Source organism: Cucumis sativus, chromosome 4 (genome assembly GCF_000004075.3).
Source record: "Cucumis sativus cultivar 9930 chromosome 4, Cucumber_9930_V3, whole genome shotgun sequence".
NCBI lineage: Eukaryota > Viridiplantae > Streptophyta > Magnoliopsida > Cucurbitales > Cucurbitaceae > Cucumis > Cucumis sativus.
This window is the reverse complement of record NC_026658.2, coordinates 21084030-21105822: the sequence shown is the minus strand read 5'-3', so window position 1 is coordinate 21105822 and position 21793 is coordinate 21084030. Positions and strand designations below refer to the sequence as shown.

The following is a 21793-nucleotide window of genomic DNA, read 5'->3' as shown; positions in this document are numbered from 1 at the left end:
AAGAATTGGCCAAATCAATGGAAAATTTCTCTATACATTTTGTGCTTAATTTCATCATGTAAAAAAAAACTGTTTCAATTGAACTACTTTATGACTTGGTCCCTTTGTTATAAAAAATGGTACATAGGCAGCTTAAAATTTGATTTAAGTTAAGTTGCACACGAAAAAAAAAAATTATATGTTTCATTGTGATGATGTAATCTCATAGTAAAGGATATGTAAGCAATACAAAATGAAATTCAGGACAGTCACACTACCTTTTCACCAACCCACTAAGAAGGCTTAGAGTGCCCTACTATATGCTTCTTATAAGTGTCTAAAGAGGACTTAGAAATCTTGAGAAGAGCATGTGTGAATATGAACTTCTCCAAATTAAAGGTGCTTTAACGTAGACATCTCCTTTGGAATGAGGATTCAATTTTTTATGTCTTTTCCATTCACTTTCATCTTGGCTCGACGAATCTCCTCGACATGAGTAGAAGGACATAAGTATTGTTCAGCTAGTTTGACAACTCGTGTCTTTGAGGTACCAACTTCCTTAATGGTTGAATCCACAACATGAGGCCCTGTCAAAGATTCATCACTGCATAGCTTTATAAGTCCTTGAACGTGATCATCTGAAAGTAATTGCAGAAATAAATAATAAATAAAGCATTCAAAAAGAAGATGAATAAAAATAAATTAAAAGGAAAATATGCGAACCAGTGGTGTTGGAATATTAGGGATTGCCATAGCACTTGAGCCCCTTATATAGGAATTATCACCTAATACCTTCACTTTCTTTGAAGGTCTCTTCCAATGACGATCACTTTTATTGCTATCATTCTCATCTTTGTGCTCCTTCACCTTCCCCTCAAGGATAGGAGTCATTGCTTCAACCAAGCGAATTTGTTTACCATCCAAGTTCTCTCTTGTTTCTTGGGTAGTTTGGGTTGTGATGGAGGAGGAATGACACTACTCACTAAATGGTGTCTGTTAGCCTCAAAATAGGTCTTGTGCTTTGTAGCCCACCAATTTTTAAATCGATGTGTTATATGATTGCAAAACTCTAATGAACAGGCAGACAAGTATAACTCATATAAAGTTTTGCGCTTTGTATATATCCTTCATTAATGTAATGCATTCTCAGTGTGATCTCAGGTGATATGCCCCCTATATCATTAGGGATATTTTGGTAAAAGTCAAACTGCCGCCCAAATCGATATGAACTATATGATGTTATGATCCAATCATTTTCATAGTGGGATGATAAGTACCATGAGCGCAAACTCACAATAGAGGAAGATTGCAGAAATGATGAATCATGAGTATCAGCCACATGTTCATGTTTGTTTTGATTTTGAAGGTTTACGTGTCATTGAACTCTTACATTTTTGTGAATCAGTTCTCGTGCCTCATATTCTCCAAAACAAATAGACTTCAAACTTCTGCTGGAAGTGGGTAATGTGTGCTAAAATAATGGACTAACTAGCTATGGATGTAATGCATGAGAAAGTTGAAAGTCCATGCATCTGATTGGATTTGAGGCTTCAGTTATCCAACATAGACCACGATATATATGTTGGCTAAAACTGGGACTACAAGACTAAAAATAGCTTCATCGACCATTAAGCTTGCAATGTTAAAGACTACAGAGCAAAGAAATGATCCATTCTGCATAAACACAAAAAGGCACAACCAACAAAATAAAAAGGCAGCTAAATACGTTTCATCCTTCAAGTTCTTTATTTTGTGTTTTACAAGAACATGTTTTCTCTAATGGACCACTCTCAAGAGCCGATCTTCGAACCATCAGGAATTTGGGTGGATTTAGAGCGTGACACATTTTTTTTGTTTCCAAGTAATTGACTTATCATAGCTTCTGGATCCAAGATACTAGAATGAAATCCATGAGCCAAGTCACTTGGGAGTCATTCTTAGAAGATGTCGTGCGGTCATTCCTCTGCATATGAACTATTGAATAATACTCTTATAACATATATTAACATGTTGTCAAAAGACATTTCGTCTTATCTCGTGAAGCGGTTCACTCTTTAAGGAAATGGATACTTTTCTCGTAGAAATTCCCCTTAATTAGAAGACCTCCAAATGAGGAAACAGATAGCTCACCTACCATGGTATGAAGAGTATTAGTTGAAGGATACCAGATTTCGTAGAATGCTCGAATCACATCGATGTTAAAATCATATGTGTATAAAGGAGTTGTTACAACACCAAATAAATGAGTATTATAGAGAAGTCACCCACTTCGACCAACTACAAGCTCTAGCCACTCCCAATAACAATTAGTAAAGTAAAATTCCCCTAGGACCTTAGTCACAACGCCACATCCTGTTTAGTCTTCAGTTATACAATATAATGTCCAAGAGTGAGAACTCTTTCAAAGTTAGGAGCTTGATCATCATGGATAGAGGATTGCAAAACCCATAAGCTTTTTCCTTGAGACAGAGGTATCTCCACATATAATTTGGGAAGAATTGAGATGTTGTCTAAGCTTGGCCAATAATCTGCAGAAGGGCCGGCTAATGGCTTCTCCATAAGGAGACTAAGTCCATCTTCTCTTGATTGATTTTTATGAGAAAGTATTACAAGGTGTCTATATCATATGAACACAAATATATCTATAGTGAGGGGAGTGCAACTACGAGACTTTAGTGGAATGACCAGTTAGTTAACGAATGTTGATTAACTCGGTCTAAAAGAGTTTAATCAGTTAATCTTGAACCGTAGGCGCCCATTATCTATAGGTCCATTAGGTTCTCCTGCTAGCTCATATGAAATTAACTTAGAACAATATGTGGGAATAATTTAAATTATTTGAATTAGGTAAAAAGGAAAAAATCGACGAATATATGAGCTATAGTCATCGATTATAAGTTTGATATTTAAATGTGATTTAAATATTTAAAATATGAATGCAGATTTATATTTGAAAGCTCGAAATTGATGGAAATGGTCAAAGTGGTAAAAAGTCAAACTTTGATTGACTTTATATTCAAATGTGATTTAAATTTCATAAAAATGAATGCATGTTCATGCTCTGGAGGTCGGAATTAGTCAAGACAGAAAAAATGGTAAAAAGTCAAAGTTAACTTTTAACTTGAATTATCAAATGACCATATTGCCCTTGAACTAACATTAGTGCAAAAATCCCACATTTTGTTGGATAATCCCAATCCCACTTAGTGGGATAGGTGGCTACATGAGATGTAAACACCTAACCCACTAAGTTCCACATGTTAGTGGAATGTCAGGTGTTGAGATTTGGCCAACTAATTACATGCAATTTTGCATGTAATTAGAAATGACAATTTTGCATGTAATTAGGTTATAAATAGATCATTTTTATAATTAAAAAGACTTTTGTCATTTCTAGTAATTTTGGAAATTAAAAAATTATTCTAATTTTTTCTCTAAAAATCTCGACCAAACTTCACCTCAAATTTCCACCCCTCTCTCATTTATTTTCTTTACCTAATTGAGTCCCACAACTCGGTTCTAAGTTTGAAGAATAGCGAATCAACTCTAGCGGTGGTCTCCGATTTGAGTTTGTGAGGAGATTATGAGGAACGAAAAGCTACGGAGGTATGACTTCTATTAACCCTAATTTCATTTAATTATGGTAGTTGTTATGTATATCAATCTTTAATAATTTAGATGCAATTAGTGTACTTTTTTCGATCTGCATTTCTATTGTGCCTGTATGTTTTCCATAAGAGGAATGTGATGTAGTCAAACATCAAGGAATGTCATGATAGAGTTGCTTAGTCTCACATGAACCAAAACCAAGATGCAACTGAAGAATGTCATGATAGATTTGTTTAGTCTATTACTAGATAGGTATGGATGTATTTATGATACTATTTGTAATACCTCAGACTTAGGATTCGTACCAGGATTTGGAATTCGGATCCCCAACATTTTCCTGCATCCCTTGTGACCTGACAACATCATCTTTACTATCATTCAAGCTTATTACAGTAAAAGTTCTCTCCACAAACCAACACGAGTCCTTTCAGCATGCGTTGTCCTCACTCACATGGGTTACTAGTTGAAAACATTTAGCTTAGAAATCATGTTTGGAGGATTTAGTAATCAATCATTAACTTGATAGACTATATTAAACAAAACATTTAAAGAACAATTCTTACCCTAAAATAAACTCGGTCACGTTAGTCTGACTACTTAATACTACCCTACCTGAACTCAATGGTAGATGGTTAAGTGGTCAACAAAGCCCTATATCCCCGATGTGCACATTGACCATATATAATCCGATATATAGAATAAACATGGTTTGAAAATCTGTTCATACGTTTTTTAAAAGGTCTTTTAAGTACAATATAGAGGTGGGACGATTTGAACATGAGACCTCTTGTCCTTGGGAGCAAACAGATGCTAGTTGAGCTTGGATCATGTTGACAATCTATTCATACTTTCAACTTCATAAAACTAATAACTTAAAGCTTTTGCATTAATAACATTCAAACTAACTATTCTTGAAATATAACTTTCAAATCTCGTGTTTAAATAAACACATGTTTGCTTAAATTTCTTTCAGAACTCAAACTCATAAAACATGAATGTAACTGTTTATAAATCATACTTACACAAATTCATGCTTCTAAACATACTCTTTTTAACTTTATACCCAAACTCATAATTTGCAAATCATTTATCAAATTAGTAAAGAAATATCATTAAAAAATCCCAAACATGCTTAAAAACATTTAGCCTTAAACTCATATTTATAAATAAACATTTAAAATCATTTTTTAACTAATTGATTACAGCTAAATCCTTGCTTGTGAACTTGCCCTATTTCCTCTTGTCCTGAAATAATATTATTTAAGGCTAAATTAACCATTCTTCCTTAGAAAATGTATAATCTCAACTCCAAAAATGGCAAAAACATTTTTTAAAAAAAGCTAAAAAAATGCCCTTTAAGCATGGGTAGCGCACAAGGCATGGGTGGCAAGGTGGTTGGCATGCGTATAGGGCTATGAGTAGCCTTGTTGCATACTAACCTCGCACCTAACTTGCTGTGCGCCTCATGTGTTGCGTGCATCCTCGCGAACAGGTCATACCGCATGTCCTATGTGTGTGTCTCATGCCACCTGGTCATACGTTGGCTTTATCACTGACTTGCTTCAGTGTCCAATTAACCTCTTTATGCCTAACTTGCATGTCTAGCTTGTAAGACCCATGCCAAAAATTTTAGTTAAGAAGTAAAAGTTTTGGCTAATTGTTTGAGTTTTGGCGTTTTGTGTCGTCTTCGCAAGAAGAACCAAGTGTTTCACGAAGAAGGAGTTTGCAAGGGAAATATAAAATTAAAGGTTGTGAGTTAAGAAGTCTGCGAGGAAGCCTTGAAGTTTAAGTTCGCGGTAGGAGTTTGCGAGGAAAGATCGATTAGTTCACAAGGAAGAGTTCTTGGAGTACAAGTGTAATTATCGAGTTAAGTTTGTTTGCAAGAAAGGTTGGGCGAGTAAGGTTCATTGCAAATTGAAGTTTGGCGAGAAGAAGTAAGGAAAGTTCGGAGGAAGTTTTAAGTGTGTTTAATGAGCCACGTGTGGAATTTAAGTTAAGTATGATTAAGGACACATCTTAAGTTTGCACGTGCTCCACTAAGAAGCAGGAGCTGACGAGCTAAGAAGAGTTTAAGCATGACTAAGTTGGTTTAAGAGCTCTATAAATAGAGGATCTCAGTCATTTGTTTGGAAGGAAAAAATTAAAGTGTTGAAGTGCTGCTGATTTAGTTACACGAGAAGAGGTTTGCGAGAAGAAGAAGAAAATCAAAGTGTTGAGTTGTTCTACGAAAAGGGCTATGTGAGAAGGAGAATATAAGTTCTTTAGTAAAGTTTGTGAGTGGAAAATGTTTTATTAAAGTGATTTAAAGCATGCTCTTAAGTCATGAGATATGAGTGATTTATCTAAAATGTTTAAGCTATGTCATGAATAATTTTCAAGCATGTTATGAAAAGCTTTTTGAGTAATGTTATTGTTTAAGGGTTTTTATTTAAGCATACTGTTTTCATGCTAAAACTTTAAACTTATTGGAAAATAAAGTTTATGAAAGGAATATTATTTAAAGCTTATTCTAGGAGGTTTTAAGGTTTATGAGTTTATAATGTTTAATCGAAACCAAGATGTCTCAAAATTTACCCTTAACGGGGAAGGATTAAGGCCGCTAAATTAAAGATAGGTAATGACACTTATCTGTAGGAGTAGATACTTGGTTTTCGAGTAGGAAAAGCAAATGCTTTAAAAGTTAAACTCTTTCGTTATGATGATAATTTGTGGTTTACTATTCAAAGATTTCTGAAGCATTATTTCTAAGGCTATTGATTTAAGTTTTTGATATGATTGTCGTTTTTTAAACTCTTACATACCTAGACACTTGGAATCCACCTCAAAGAGCACTACTAAAATGCCTAAGCATCACTTGGCACACGGCTTTCAAACTTCGTATATCCCTCAACAAAGCATACTCGACTTACTCGCATGGGTCTCAACGCATCATGTCATCTAGCTTTGAGACATACACCATGCAACCTTTGCCTTAACCCATGATGCATCTCGCCCAACACACCTTCGGTGACGACCCAACTTCTTATACTAAGCCGAGGTTATTACTACTAAAATAAATAACAATTTTATTTCATTTAAATGAAAAATAGGAAATCAAGTTCTTAAATAAAAAAAAATCAAATACTAGTGTATAATTTATAATTTGGAAAGATAGAAATAAACACTAGAAAATTTAGTCCTAGTTCGGGCTCTATCTAACTTTTAAAGAAAAAAAAAACATAAAAGTATTTCATAAGTTCGATAAATTTAAATAAAATACAAAAATCAGATACGGAAGAGGCTGAAGCAACATAAGATTTCCTCTATGGCGAGTCATGATCACTTCTTGTCATTCGTCAACTTTTCTCTACCTCTTGTTGTTAATATAATAAATATTATTTGTGATTTTTCCCGCACATCCATATTGCGTGGGTTTTCATGATTTTCAGTTGGCTTCAATGTTGTCTCAAGGTAACTTCTCTCTATTGCTTGTTCATATTTTTCTTTGGCCAATTATATATCGGTGAGATTGTGCTCAAATCATTTGGGTGTTTTGTTCTTGTCTGCTACAGTGTGAGAGTGAGCAACGAAATTGGAAGTAGGCATCCAAACCAAATTCCATTTGTTGCTCCTCAAATGGAGGACTTAACTCTTGTTGATATATTTTATAAAGATAATAATAATAATAAAAAAATGGAATGTATCTATCTATACATATATCCTATAATTAGAAAGAAATTTTCTTATTCAAACTATTCTTCTCTTTCGAACCTTCCAAAATAACATAGATGACAACAATGACAACAATGACAACGTTTCCATTAATGGCAACATTCAAGTTTTTCAAAATACAAATCAAACCACGTTGTGCATGGCAATATTCGAAGAAGAAATTTGGAGGAACAAAGTGTAAAGAAGAATTTCGAAGCAACTAGGCAACTAAAGAAGTATAATGGCGTCGATTGTAAAAACTCAAAGAATGAGATTAAAACGAAATAAACCAATAGTTCGTTCGAAAGTTTGGATGAGAAATAGAAGACGATGCAAAATAACATGAATATGAATACGAAGTAAATGGTTGTGAAGTCGTGCAAAAGTAAATGGCTGATGAAGAAAAAGCCGAAGAAGATGAGGAGATGGAAAACAGATTTGTTGCTTAAGAAATCTCCAAAGAAGATGAAGAGCTTTTCAAATGTTTCTAATGTAAATGACAATATTTGTAATTTTGTATTTTCATTGAGTTTAATAGGATGTATTATTTAATTACAAGATATTTAAGTTTTAGGTGATCAATTGTATTTAGAACTAAGTCTTTCAATCGAACGAGAGCTTTTGAGATGAGAGCATTTAAGACATTTTCTATTTATTTATTTTCTAGATTTTTCTGTTTTGTATTTTAACAATTTTAAAAATAATTTTGTTACTTTTCCAAAGTAAACCTCCTAATTCACCATTTTTCTTGTCAGCCCAAAATAGAAGTCTAGTGTAGTCTATCATATTAGTAAATATTTTTAAAAAGTCGTAAGTTAAAATCATTTACCCTAGATTCAAATTTTTTTTATTAAATTGTGTTAAGTTTTTGAATATAATAAAAACGTAAATTAAAAACAATATATCGGTTTAAAATTTGATATGTGAAGTAAAGTTTAAAATTTAGATATTACAGTACACGGTAAAAACGATATTAAAAATTAAAATAAATTAAATGTTATTATTATATTGTCCTCGTCTAAGCTAAATCAAGAATAACAATAAGACAGATCAAAAAATAGACAAAGATTGATCAGCTTTGCTTTCTGCTGAACACAAACCTGTGAAGTATCCAAAAAACTTAGACACACCCATTGCTGGTTCAATATAAGGACTCGGCCACATGGCTAGGAAGTGGATGAGGGCCTTTCTTTTCTTTTACGTGCTACCGACGAATCCAGCAGTTTAACGCTCATTGATGCACATGACCCTTGAGCCTCAATATTTTCACAAGTTTCACCATTCACCGCCACATCCGAGGCTGCAGAAACACCTGGCCTGGTAACACACAACCAAGTTCGTTCCAGTTCGGAGTCGTTGGCTGCAATTGGAACATGCCAAGATCCCGTTTCTGACTCCTGAAATGAAGGCAGAGATAATTGAAGGGTCAGTTTTCTCAAACTGCATTTATCAGTGCAAGACTGTTATCCCCAGTTCTTATTGCTGATGAAGCGGTTGAAGAGTAAAGATATATGAAAAAGAAAAACTCAAATTCTTGAATTCATCTCAATTTGTATTGTCTATTGCTTTGGCATTTTTCTTTCTTTCATTTTCGTTATACTTTTAGCATTAGTTTCTTTCCATTGATTCAATGAAAATTTTTGTTTCTAGGTTCTACCATAAGGCTACCATTTTTCGTCTCCAGTTTTGAAAGCCATGCATTTGGAATAAAAGTTTTTGATTAGTTAAGAGTTCATTTGATAAAGATTTTGAGGATGCATGGCAGTTTATTTTGTAACAAGTTATACAACAATTCATTCTTAGTGTTCAGTTCGTTTTGCAGTAAAAAAGAGAAGGAAGAAGAAGAGAGATCCACATGAACAAGGAAATCATTATTCGCCATGAACTTGTAAACTTCAAAGAACATTCAATGCAAATGTTTAAAACAAACTATCGTCAGGACAAACTGAAGGCAACTCTCTAGGTAGTAAACTAGTAATACAAACATGTTTCCAGTAGGTCTTTTTTTCTTGGATAGAAAAAAAAGTCTCAAGCAACCATCAAACACCGTCAGTATTTCACGGTTAAAAAAAAGGTTTGTAGTTAATTTTTCTTGGGGTGTTTTATTTTATTTTCTAACTTCTTGGTGATGAAATGAAAAGAGACTAAGGCTCAAAATACAACAAAACAAAATAAAGCTAACCCATAACAGAAAAATTATTCCACAAACATTTTGAAATATTAGTCAATGTTAAAAGCAAATTATTTCTAACAATTTTCAGCGGAAATGAAAAAGTTCAATATGACGGGTAAAATCATGGGTGCAACAAAAAAAAAAAGTAACAAGCTGAGGAAGCAGAAGGTACCTGAATTACAACAGAATAAGGGGGAGGCATTTCAAGTCTCAGTTGACCCTTAACAAAAGTGTAACGAATCTGCAAAAATACAGCATGTCAATGCATGAGAACCAAATTTTAACATGTATTAAGGTCACACGTTTGGTTATTATTTGGTTTTTAGATTTTAGTTCTTAGAAATTAGCATATAAACACCATTTCCATATCTAAATTTTTTGCGTAGTTATCAAAAACCAAGTTATAGCTTTGACAACTAAAAAAGAAAAAAGTGAGAATCAACTAGTTACCTAACAAAAATGCAACCCTTGTTAGAACTTGAGAAGAAATAAGCTTAATAAGCTTAATTTTAAAAAACTAGAAACAAAAGAAAAACTAAACAGGGTTAAGGTTCATGTAGATAACACATACTTGATGTTTCTCCTTCCACCTGAGAAATAAGTCGTTTCCCAAAAGTTCAAAAATATGATCTCGCATCTCATCATTTGTGACAAGTAAGCACTTCAATTTTACAGCGGCATAAAGCCAATACCTATATATGGTAAAAGAATATGATTAGCAACAGTTTAGATGCATCGAAGTGACAAAATCACAACTCACAGGGCTTCTAGTAAGCAAAACAAAAACAAGTTGAATCCAATACTTTGTATCTCAAATGAGTTTTAGAATTATTAGTCAAGGGCATACCAATCGTCGTTTGAGCCAATGGGCGTAGAATAAAGAACACCTTTGTCTATCCATTCCTCGACAACTTTTCTATGTGAAGAATTATCCAATGAAGCCCTGGTGCGTTTATTGTGCCAGAGAACTAATGGCCATTTCCCCCCGCTCATCTTACATAATTCTTTGACAACGGCCTCAACCTGCTCTATTGAAACCAGAAGAACAAATGCATAATGAATAATGCTTCTTATGTAAAAGGCTAGCCATCCATGCACTATAATGGAAAGTTTTAGATTGTTAATTTAAAGTATAAACAAAAACCAAAATATACTTTACAACCTGAGAAAGATTAAATCCAGAATCTGCAAAATTCTGTTGGTAGAGGCCAACATTTGCTCCATCAACAATAGCATCACAATGATTATGTACTTCTAACCATTCCTTAATAAACAAAACAAAACAGCATATAAGGCAAAGAGGAAATATAATATTTTTTTAAACTCCAACAGCTTTTATTAAGAAAAAAAAATGAAAAATACAAGTGCATACAAAAAATCAAGCCAACAAAAGGGAGCTCAAACTAAAGGGACTCCAACTAAACAAAATAGTACCTACAAAATTATTTTAAAGGGTTTTTGAAATCAAAGCCCAAAGGAAACTTAAAATCTAATGAGTGACCAAATAGCATTTGGATTCCTCTCCAACCCTCTAAACGCTTGGTTATTCCGCTCACCCTAAATATCCCACAATATGGCACACCCTAGCAAGCCACAAAAAACAACCCTTCTCAGAGAGACAAATGGAAACGGAACTCTCTAATCATAAGTATCCATGCGTGGAGCCAACAACAAGCCAAAGGGTTGAAACTCCACACATGAATGTCCCTTAGACAAACACCTCAAGCAAGGACAAGAGAGAAACAATATCTGTCACTTCTCTATAATATGACACAAAGAACGCAAAATTTGGCCAAGGAAAAGGAGCTCCCCAACCCAACTAAAAAATTAAACACCACCTGGTCAATAAAGAAAGATAGATGAAAGCACCGAGGGATCATGGAGAAGTTTATTCCCCACCGAATAGAACTTCCATAAGATCCAATACTTTTACCCCACTCCAACAACCATTCAAAAGGATGACGATCAAACTTACAACCAATGTTCCTATGCCAAGAGAGTTGGGCTCCAGAGGGAAACACAAAAGCCATATGGCTAAATTTCCAATTTCTAACCCTCCAAGGAAACAGGCTCTCAACCACCTCCAAATCCAACCGAGTGTGACATTTTCCTTTTTTTCCACATGTTCCAAAAGGAAGTTACACATAAGCTTTTCAATTCTCTCGCAAACTTCAGAGAGGGTTCAAGGATTTTGCCAACAAAACTCTTCAAGACGAGCCGACTTAAAACAAAACTCTTCGAGTAGAGCCTACTTAAAACATTACAACGATAAGGAAAAGAAAGGCGATACAGGATCTCCTTTTCTAAGAACTCTTGAGGCTAAAACTTCACCCCAGGACTCTCGTTAATGAGAAAGGAAAAATTTGCATTCATCATTCATCAATTAAAAAGGGAGTTCGGAAAACTTTTTAAGTAAGAGTAACCACCACCTCAGAACTTTTAAAACACAAACTTCGACACATGCACATACAAAGTAAAAAACGACAGACAACAAGGAAAAACTCAAAATCTCAATGGTTCCAGAAAAATGTTCCTACAGTTCCACACTTGTTAGCATAGCAACATTGAGAGGAATAGAGATGAAAAACTGGTGCTTCAAATAAAAAGGAAACATCAGGACCGGGGATGGGGAGATATCTCGACCAAAAGGCTATGTTTAATTACAAGATTTTCACAGCCAATGCATTTGGAATAGACAAGTAGAAGCTACCAAACCTGAAAGCTTATAAAATTCGGTTGAGCCTCTCTTTCAATGGCGAGAGCAGCCAAAGACTGAGCAAAATTTTCAGTCTCAGCACAACTAATATCGACACCAACCAATTGTTGAGCACAACAACAGCATTTGCCACTGGAATAAACATTTGTTCTTTTCACCACCCAATTTCCCTTACCAATCCACCCCTTTCCATGCCAACCCCCTCCATTACTTAAAATTGCTTCCCTAATCAGACCGATATCCATAGTCGATTCACCAATATCAGAGGCCTTTTCACTACAAAACCAACCTTCAATTATCTTTGCAGTAGACTCACTAACACACTTCACAAAACGTCTTAATTTGTGCAAATACTCGTACACTTTATCCTCTTTTCCTGTGTCTGAACTCAGCTTCAAAAGGGCAGAAATTTGAGGTTCCTCTAACTCCACCCCAGCAGAATTCATGTGTTGTTCCACCTCATAAGCCTTATCCACCTCCAAATTCTCACAGAAACAAATCAATGCAGGATCATAAGTGCGCAACCTGGGCGTAACTTTATATTTCCCAATTGTTTTCACCAATTCAAATGCAGAATCGCCGTCCCTTTTTGCTGCGGCGAGCCTTGCAACAGCAGTGACTGTAGCTTCATTGGGAATAACACCAATGGATTGCAAGAGATTATATACACGAAACCCAAAACTTACGGCAGATTCTTTCAAGGACGGGTCAGAAATAGCGGTAGAACACAGGTAGAGGAGAGTATTAAAGTGCTGCTGATTGAATTTCAACTTCTCCGAAACTGCAGTTTCGCAGAGAGTTATGGCCGAAAGTAAATCTTTCCTCCTCGAACAGTCAGTGAGGTCTAACTGGAACTTGACTTCAGGGGATTGGTTCTTGGATTTCTTCCTTGCTTTGGCAGAGCCAGTGGAATCCATTCCAGAAGTATCTGTAGAAAAAATCCGAAAACAAAATGCACTAGCCGGGAGAATTTTAAGGACCCTTGATCCTGTTTGACGGCTGCTGCTGTAGACGGTTGTAATCGCGTGGATGCGTCAAAAACCGTCACAAACGCCGCTGCACCAGATGAGTGGGCGTGCAATGCGTGGGTCTTGGTATTTGGTTGGTGTTGCGTTGTCCCTGGAAAAGGAAACGCCGTGGGCGAGCGCCGGAAGGAAACGCTACCGGCCGAATCGTAGGTCTCAACGGAGAAACTCGCCGGTGTGGCCGTCGCGAGGAGAGGATGAGTGGCAGGAAGAGTCCGTCGGAGGACAGAAAATGGCGCTCGCTTAGTTGGTTGCTGAAGAAGAACGAGAGTGAGCAGATGCTGCGCCGTTGTCGAGTGGCGAATAGCCGTCGGAATTTGGCACTAATGGCGTAATTTTAGAGGTAGGTTTGAAATAGGGGAAATTGCAACAAGTAGGAAAAAAAATTAACAATATAAAATGTGTGATGAAGTTGAGAGAAGAAAAATAAACACTAACAATAGCCAAGAAAGATGTCTAACATGAGTTTAGCTCAGCTGACACCTGTATGTACACAAGAGGTCCCAATATTTATTACAATACATTCCGTTAAAATCTTGCTAGAAAAAAGTAATCAATAGAAGAAAATTTTAGAGAAAAGAAAAGTATATTATTTTGTATATTTTAAAAACTCCATGGAAAAAAGAAGACATTATTTTTCCTCCTCGTGAGTAATCACTTTACGTTCTCCAAGTTGTAGCATTTCAATGTTGTGCTCCAACTTTTTAAATGTTGTGTGGGTAATGCCTTTATAAATAAGCTTATCAAATTGTCTTTCGAAGAATTTTGTTGAATATTAATGTTGTTTGATCCTTTGTCTTCATATAAGGATACTATTGGCCAGTCTCGTACATAATTAATATTTCAACATGATTTAAAATAATTGTTTTGATTTGTTTCATAAGGTGCCATAATATAATATAATATAATATAATATATATCAACTTGTGTACGATCTAACTCGCGTGGGTTAGGTTAATAAATCACACTTAAATTTATTAGATATAAAATAAATTTATGTGAACTAATTATCAAATTAAACATAACATGGTATAATTATACTCCAATATCTTTGAAGGAATATTATTTTTATACAACAAAATTACTAAAGATACTACAAATGGTAGTGTATAAACTATTAAATACATAATTACATTTATTTCTCAACGTTATGATTTTTTAGGACCTCAAGTTCTTTATTATCTTTTTTATATAAGATGATATATTTTTTTTTCACACTAAGTGAATAAACTACCGTACGAAAGTCAAATAATATAACTAGTTGTATAAATTGATGCACTTTCATTTATTTTATGCTTTATTTGCGGACTATGGCAAAACATATAATCTTAATTTCTTTCTAAAATTCTATTGCCTTTCAAATATTTTTAGGAGTTTTTGCTCAAACCATCCACTCATAAATGAAATTATACCTACAATTTGGCCTTTAACGATTTTACAATGTTCCCATCACGATAGAAATTTAATACTAAATATTGTAAACTCATATATCGCAAATATGATCAAATTTACAAACCACCATATATTACGTACATGATAAATGAAAATAATTATCTTTTCAAATACCTCGAACATAGGTAGATAATTTTGACAAATCTTTAGCATTATTTGTATTCTAAATGAATTGTCTCAAAACTCTATAATCAAAGTCTCCAAATTGGAAATAACTCGTGTTGATAACGTGTTATGAAATTGAGAGAAAATAATAATAAACATAAGAATACAAGAAAAAAGATAATGGAGGAAAAAAGATAGATAGCATATGTATTATGTATATTGTAGTGTGTTTACAAATGATCTCTACCACCTCTATTTATATGGTTGTGAGAATAATGGTTACAAAACCAAATATAAAGGAGAAGTTTGAAGAAGAATGTGTTTCTTAAAACTAATGGTAAAAAATAGGGTAGTAATAAAAGAAAGAAAAAAAATGGGGTTAGAATTGAAAGTATTGTAAAAAATAGGGTGACTCTTCTGTTGAAGAAAATCATATGAAGTCGTGTATGTTGTAACTAAATTAAAGGAAGTCATGTGCCGGTAGATGACTTCCTTCAACACAAAATTTCAGTAACACATTGCATGTTATCATTAGTTTGAAAAAATTGAATTAGTGTTGTGTTTAATGTTTAGGGTTACAAAATTGAAGTAATACATGTGTCCACATGACATTTTCAGAGAAATTTAATTCGTGGAGTTGAAACTTGTGTTAATGTTATGTTTTTGTTATTTTGATGGGGTATAGTTCGATCTCTAGTGCTTGATCCTCTAATTCTCTCTTGATTGAATGTGTATGCTTGATGTATGGAAGTAGAGCATGTGTTCTTGAAGTTGGAGTCTTGGAAGAAAGCTCGAATCTTTAAAGAAAATTCAATCTTTGAGGGTGATCAACTTTAGAAGTTAAGGAGTCTTCTAGTTCTTGGGAGAAGACCCGATTTAAGGAGTCTCCTATCAAGTTGCAGCTATGTGGAGTAAACTCAATGTCTTGTCTTGCAAGTTCCATTAATTCCATTACGCATAATGCATCTTCCAATGGCAAATCACACAACAAGTAAAGGGCATATCTCATACTAGATCACACTTGCGCTTCCTTGCAATTCTTGCTAGATTCAAGCTAATTTGAATCTCTAAAACCTTGAAAATTTTCTTAACTTCTTCTCAAGTGAGCTCAAGGTAAAAACAACTTCAAAATTACCAGATTTTCACCTATTTATGAGCTTTTTTGGTGAATTTTCCATGTTGGAATGATTATTTATGTCGATGGTTAGAATTGGTCCAATGATAGAACACCAAGTGTCTTTGCCACTTCCTACTTCTGAATTTGGATTGGACGATAAAGTCAAATCAATTGACGACTTGCCTATACAAGGATGACATATCTACTTCCTAATGAAGAAAGCTCAAAACGCATAACAATTCGTTATATAGCCTTCTTGTAGCGTAACTGTCTTTAACGTATAATTAATTCTTTGTCGTGATCATTCTTATTGTGTAAGGAAGAATGCAATCAGAGCCTCACATTGAAGATCGAGCAGTTGAAGGCTTGATACGATCAAAGACTGAAGTCATTTGCTTGATTTTATTTGAATTGTTGACTTCTTCAAAAGGTGCATAATTGTTGTTGACTTTTACTATGCTGATAGGATGATATGCAATGACTTTTAATCCTTCCTCTGGATGATCATCAAGGAAGTTTCTTGAAAGGAATTCTGTAAAAGTTGTTGACTGTCAAGGTCGGAGGAAGTCCTCGTCTTTTTCCTTGACAAGCTTAAGTTCCTACATCTTCTTGTTTCTTTTCCCTTTCTTTTTATGTGGAGCTACTTCCTTTCTATGTTGATGGAAGTGTGGCTCCTTTTAAATGAAATTTGGTTCTCTCCCTTTTCGACTAGTCACAATTATCCATCCTTCCCATCATCTTCAACAGAACATGCTTGTCTTTATTTTAGGAGTTTGTCGTCACGATCTTTTGTTGGAATCGAACAACTATAGGTTCGAAAGTCACAAACTAATAAATCAAACTTTTCCTTTAAGGATGGAGGAACACTTGAAATTAGTTCGACTGCAACATGATTCATTTGAGCTACTACATCAATAATCAGCTCGATCTTCTTTAGAATCAACTCCTTCAATACAAAGCACTTTTCAACAGAATGACTAATGACCTGATGATACTGGTAGTAGTTAGAATCGTCTACTTTTCTTGCTTGTTTTGGTCGTTTGCATTCCAGTAGTTGAATTAATTGCTTCTCTAGCAGCTACTCTAACATGTTTGCAACAGTAGAGTCAGAAAATGAATAAACTTTTTTTCTATCTTTCTTTAAGAGTTGGACGATACTTTTCTCTGTCATCTTTCTTCTTAGCTTTGGTCTCATTTTCTTTGGAAGAAAATTTCGATGGGGTTGTATAGATGACAATATATTTTTTTATGACACTATCTTCAATCTCTTTAATGCCTTTGATTTCATTCTTCCCTTTTTTTACTTCAGAGATAAAAAAATCTTTAGTCCCCTTATTACCGATGCTCAACTTCATGTCATGAGCGCGAGTTGCTCATTCTTCAAATGTATAGGATTTTATTCCTTGCAAAATATAGAAAAGTTCCTAGTGCATATCTCAACGACAGACAGTTCTGTGAGCTTGTCTTTGCAATTCAGGCTTAGAGCTCACCATCGATTTATGTAATCGATTACTGACTCTTCCTTTTGTTGCTTGGTGTTTGTCAACTCTACCATATGCTGACGACAAGCTTAGAACTCCTTTTCCAGCTATTCCCAGTTGTCAATCACTTCAGGCTTCAGATCAATATACCACTCAAAAGCATTTACACTTTCAAGCTTTGAACTAATTGTTGGATCGGTATGACAACCCTAGAGGGGGGTGAATAGGGTTTAAATAAACTTTTTTGACAAATAAAAAGTAAAATCAACTAATTATATATTTTTTAAATTTAAATAAAGAACTTTGTAAACTTTGTTAAATAACAAGATTCATAAAAAATATATGAATGAAAGTATGCAATCAAACTCAACCAATAAGAATATGTAACTAAAATTAAATTAAAAAATAATTAGAAAAGAGTTAGAGAAGAAGACACCGTAATTTTATAGTGGTTCGGTTAAACTCAACCTACATCCACTTTCCCAAGCACCTCTTGGGATTTTGATTGAAAATCTTCTTTGGACTCCTTCCACGGATTTGAGCCGAACCGATTCTTGCTCCTTTTTCGGGTTCAAGAGTAAACCCGATCATTTCCACGGGTTAGGATCCAACCGTTACGATATGTTAAAGTTTTTAAATCACACAAAAGAAAACTCTCTAAAAGAGTGAGTATACAATTTGAAGCACACAAATTTAATCCTCACAATACAATAAGAAGCTCTCAAGAATAAGATGAAAAAAATAAAAATTTGAAGCTTTAGAGGGAATAACAATGTTGACTTTTTGTTTGAGGATTGTAAAAATTTAATGATCTTGTCTTTTAAAATTTGGAAAAAGTGAATGTAATTAAAAGAGAGGAAAGATAAATTCAAAATCATTTTGGGTCATTAGATATAAGTAAAAGAAAAATGAATGGTTGAGATTTAAAATAAATTAATTTGAGATTATGTCCATACTTGCCACAAGAAAAACAAACAACATTATGCAAAGATTTATTTTTCATAACAAATTTATGTACTCTACTTTTCTTGGAGAAATTCTTCCTTGGAGCAATGTAAAACTTTGCTCTTTGCGAAAAATTTCTTCTTGAATAAGTATTTTGAGCATACTTCAATTTAAAGCATTTAGGTCTAATGTGACCTTCAACACCACAATTATGACATATGGGTACAAAACTAGATTTAACATGATTAGACACATGATTAGACATGTTAAACTTAGGCACAATAGGTGATGCTTTAACGAATGTAGTTTTAGAACTTGAAGGAGTAGATGATTCATCAATATAGCCTAAACCTCTCTTATCACCATAAGATTTTCCTACTTCAATAATTTTGTCCAATCTTTGAGCACCTATTGTCAACTTTTTAATAGTTTCTTTAGCTTTATCAAGTTCTTGTAAAACACTTAGTTCATTTTCTTTAAGCACTTTAATCAAGTTATCTTTTTCACAACTATCATGCTCAAGAAATCTAACTTTATCAAGCAAAGCATCTTTCTCAATACAAACATGCTTATCACTAGAGACATTCAATTCTTCAATTTGCTCAAAATTTTCATTCTCTTTAAAGCAAGCAATTGTATCAAGTAAAGACTTATTTTCACTAATTAAAACATTGTATTTCTTCTTAAGCACAACATACTTAGAACTAAGTTTTTCTAGGTCATTTTGCATGCTTTCAAAATTTTCAAATAATTCATCAATAGAAAGAGGTTCTAGAGTTACCTTATCATCATGTTCATCATCTTTGTCACTATGAGCCATGAGACCAAGATTTGCCATTTCTTCAACTTCACTTTCACTTTCACTACTATCATCCCATGTAGCCTTCATTGCCTTCTTCTTGGATTTCTTAGATGATTTGAGGAGAGGACAATCCGTTCTTATATGACCCGATCTTTTGCATTCATAACAAATCACCTCATCCTTTTTGCTTTTCTCACCTTTTGACTCTTTTTGGGTTGATAGGTGTTTCTTGAAATATTTCTTTCTTTTTATGAAATTTTTGTACTTACGTGAGAAATAAGCAATGTCATCTTCATCAAGGTCATCCTCATCTTCGGGATCAACTTCCAAGGAGATAGTCTTTAATGCAATGCTCTTCTTCTTTTTGGACTCATCCTCCAAGTGCTCCTTCACGATGATCTCATGAGTCATGAGTGAGCCAATAAGCTCCTCTAGTGGAAGTTTGGTGAGATCCTTTGCTTCTTGAATCGGCGTTACCTTAGCTTCCCAAGTCTTAGGTAGAGACCTTAGAATTTTTCTAACATTTTCGGAAGTTGTATAAACTTTACCAAGACCCTTCAAAGCATTTATGATGTTAGTAAATCTAGTAAACATATCGGTGATAGTCTCATTAGCATCCATCTTAAACAATTCATAATTATGAACAAACATGCTAATTTTAGACTCTTTAACTTGATTTGTTCCTTCATGAGTAATTTCAAGAGTATTCCAAATTTCTTGAGCGGAAGAACACATGGATATTCTATTAAATTCATCTTTACTCAAGGCACAATACAAACAATTAATAGCCTTAGCATTAAAAGAACACTTTTTCATTTCATTTTCATCATACTCTTCTTCTAATTTAGGCGTATCAACATTATCAACATTTTTCATGGGTACATAAGGACCTTTAGCAACAATTAACCACAAATTATAGTCAATAGATTGCAAATAAATTTTCATTCTAGCTTTCCAATATGCATAATTATAAGGAGGTCTAGAAGTAGATTGACCTTCAACAATCCCATTTGCCAATAGGTTTGCCAATAGGTTTGCCATAATGCTCTAACAATAAAGTTTATCAAGAAATTAAAATTTCAAGATGAGCAAACTTGCTCTGATACCAATTGTTGGATCGGTATGGCAACCCTAGAGGGGGTGAATAGGGTTTAAATAAACTTTTTGACAAATAAAAAGTAAAATCAACTAATTAGATATTTTTTAATATTTAAATAAAGAACTTTGTAAACTTTGTTAAATAACAAGATTGATAAAAAGATATGAATGGAAGTATGCAATCAAACTCAACCAATAAGAATATGTAACTAAAATTAAATTAAAAAATAATTAGAAAAGAGTTAGAGAAGAAGACACCGTAATTTTATAGTGGTTCGGTTAAACTCAACCTACATCCACTTTCCCAAGCACCTCTTGGGATTTTGATTGAAAATCTTCTTTGGACTCTTTCCACGGATTTGAGCCGAACCGATTCTTGCTCCTTTTTCGGGTTCAAGAGCAAACCCGATCCTTTCCACGGGTTAGGATCCAACCGTTACAATATGTTGAAGTTTTTAAATCACACAAAAGAAAACTCCCTAAAAGAGTGAGTATACAATTTGAAGCTCACAAATTTAATCCTCACAATACAATAAGAAGCTCTCAAGAATAAGATGAAAAAAATAAAAGTTGGAAGCTTTAGAGAGAATAACAATGTTGGCTTTTTGCTTGAGGATCGTAAAAATTTAATGATCTTGTCTTTAAAATTTGGGAAAAGTGAAGTATTTAAAAAGAGAGGAAAGATAAATTCAAAATCATTTTGGATCATTAGATATAAGTAAAAGAAAAATGAATGGTTGAGATTTAAACTTAATTAGCCGTTAGACACAATACAAATAATAATATAATAATATGTCTTTTCAAAATATTTTGTTTAAAAAGAAACCAATAAAGCAACTTCACCATCTTTTAAAAAAACTAGCCGTTAGACACAAAGAAAAATAATAATATTAAAGTCATTTTTTTAAAATTCATTTTCTTTATAAAAGCCAATAAAACATAACAAAAAGCCACATTTGTTATTCCTTCATTACTCCAAGTGGTTTTGTCTAATTGGTTCAAATTGAATGCTTAGTCGCCACGTCACCATCTCGGGTATTTTTTCGTTAAGCTTTTTTAGCAATATTTTCTATATGGTCTATTCAAATTAATAAAATTGTCAATAAAAAAAATCAGATTTGTTATCATCAAAACATAAATTAATTGAATAATTAAAATAAATTAATTTGAGATTAAGGGCCAAAAAGCCAACAATGAACAATTTAACAGACATGAAGGGTTTCCTCGAACTGTCAGATGAGGAGAAGCTTGACTACTGCACGGTGCTCATACGAGGTGCTAGCTGATTGTTTGTTTTACTTGCATGGAGTATTGTTATGTTTTCTGTTTATGTTTGTACCTGCTTTTGATTGGTGTTTTCAAATGATATTGCTAGTCATTTGTTTTTGTTTTCATACATTTGAACTAGTAAAATGAATGTGACGTAATTTAATTTTCGTCTTCAAAATTTCAAAATAATTCAATTTGACTATTGCATTTTAAATATGAATTTGCTAAAAAAAATTAATTAAATAATAAATATTTCACATCACTACCAATAGAACACTTTCCCCAAACACATCTTATCATAACCCTACCCACATAACACTACCCCCAAACAC

General features: G+C 33.7%; 1 protein-coding gene across 1 annotated transcript; it reads right to left on the bottom strand.

Annotated features, from left to right (window-relative positions):
• Nucleotides 1–8233: 8233 nt before the first annotated feature.
• On the bottom strand, nt 8234–13570 carry LOC101203429 (proteinaceous RNase P 2). Its single transcript, XM_004151001.3, has 6 exons — nt 12167–13570; nt 10614–10715; nt 10299–10474; nt 10023–10143; nt 9624–9692; nt 8234–8675 (listed from the first exon to the last, which is right to left on the bottom strand). The coding sequence occupies exons 1-6, from the start codon at nt 13082–13084 to the stop codon at nt 8445–8447; spliced, it is 1617 nt and encodes a 538-aa protein (XP_004151049.3). The 5' UTR covers nt 13085–13570; the 3' UTR covers nt 8234–8444.
• Nucleotides 13571–21793: the final 8223 nt, after the last annotated feature.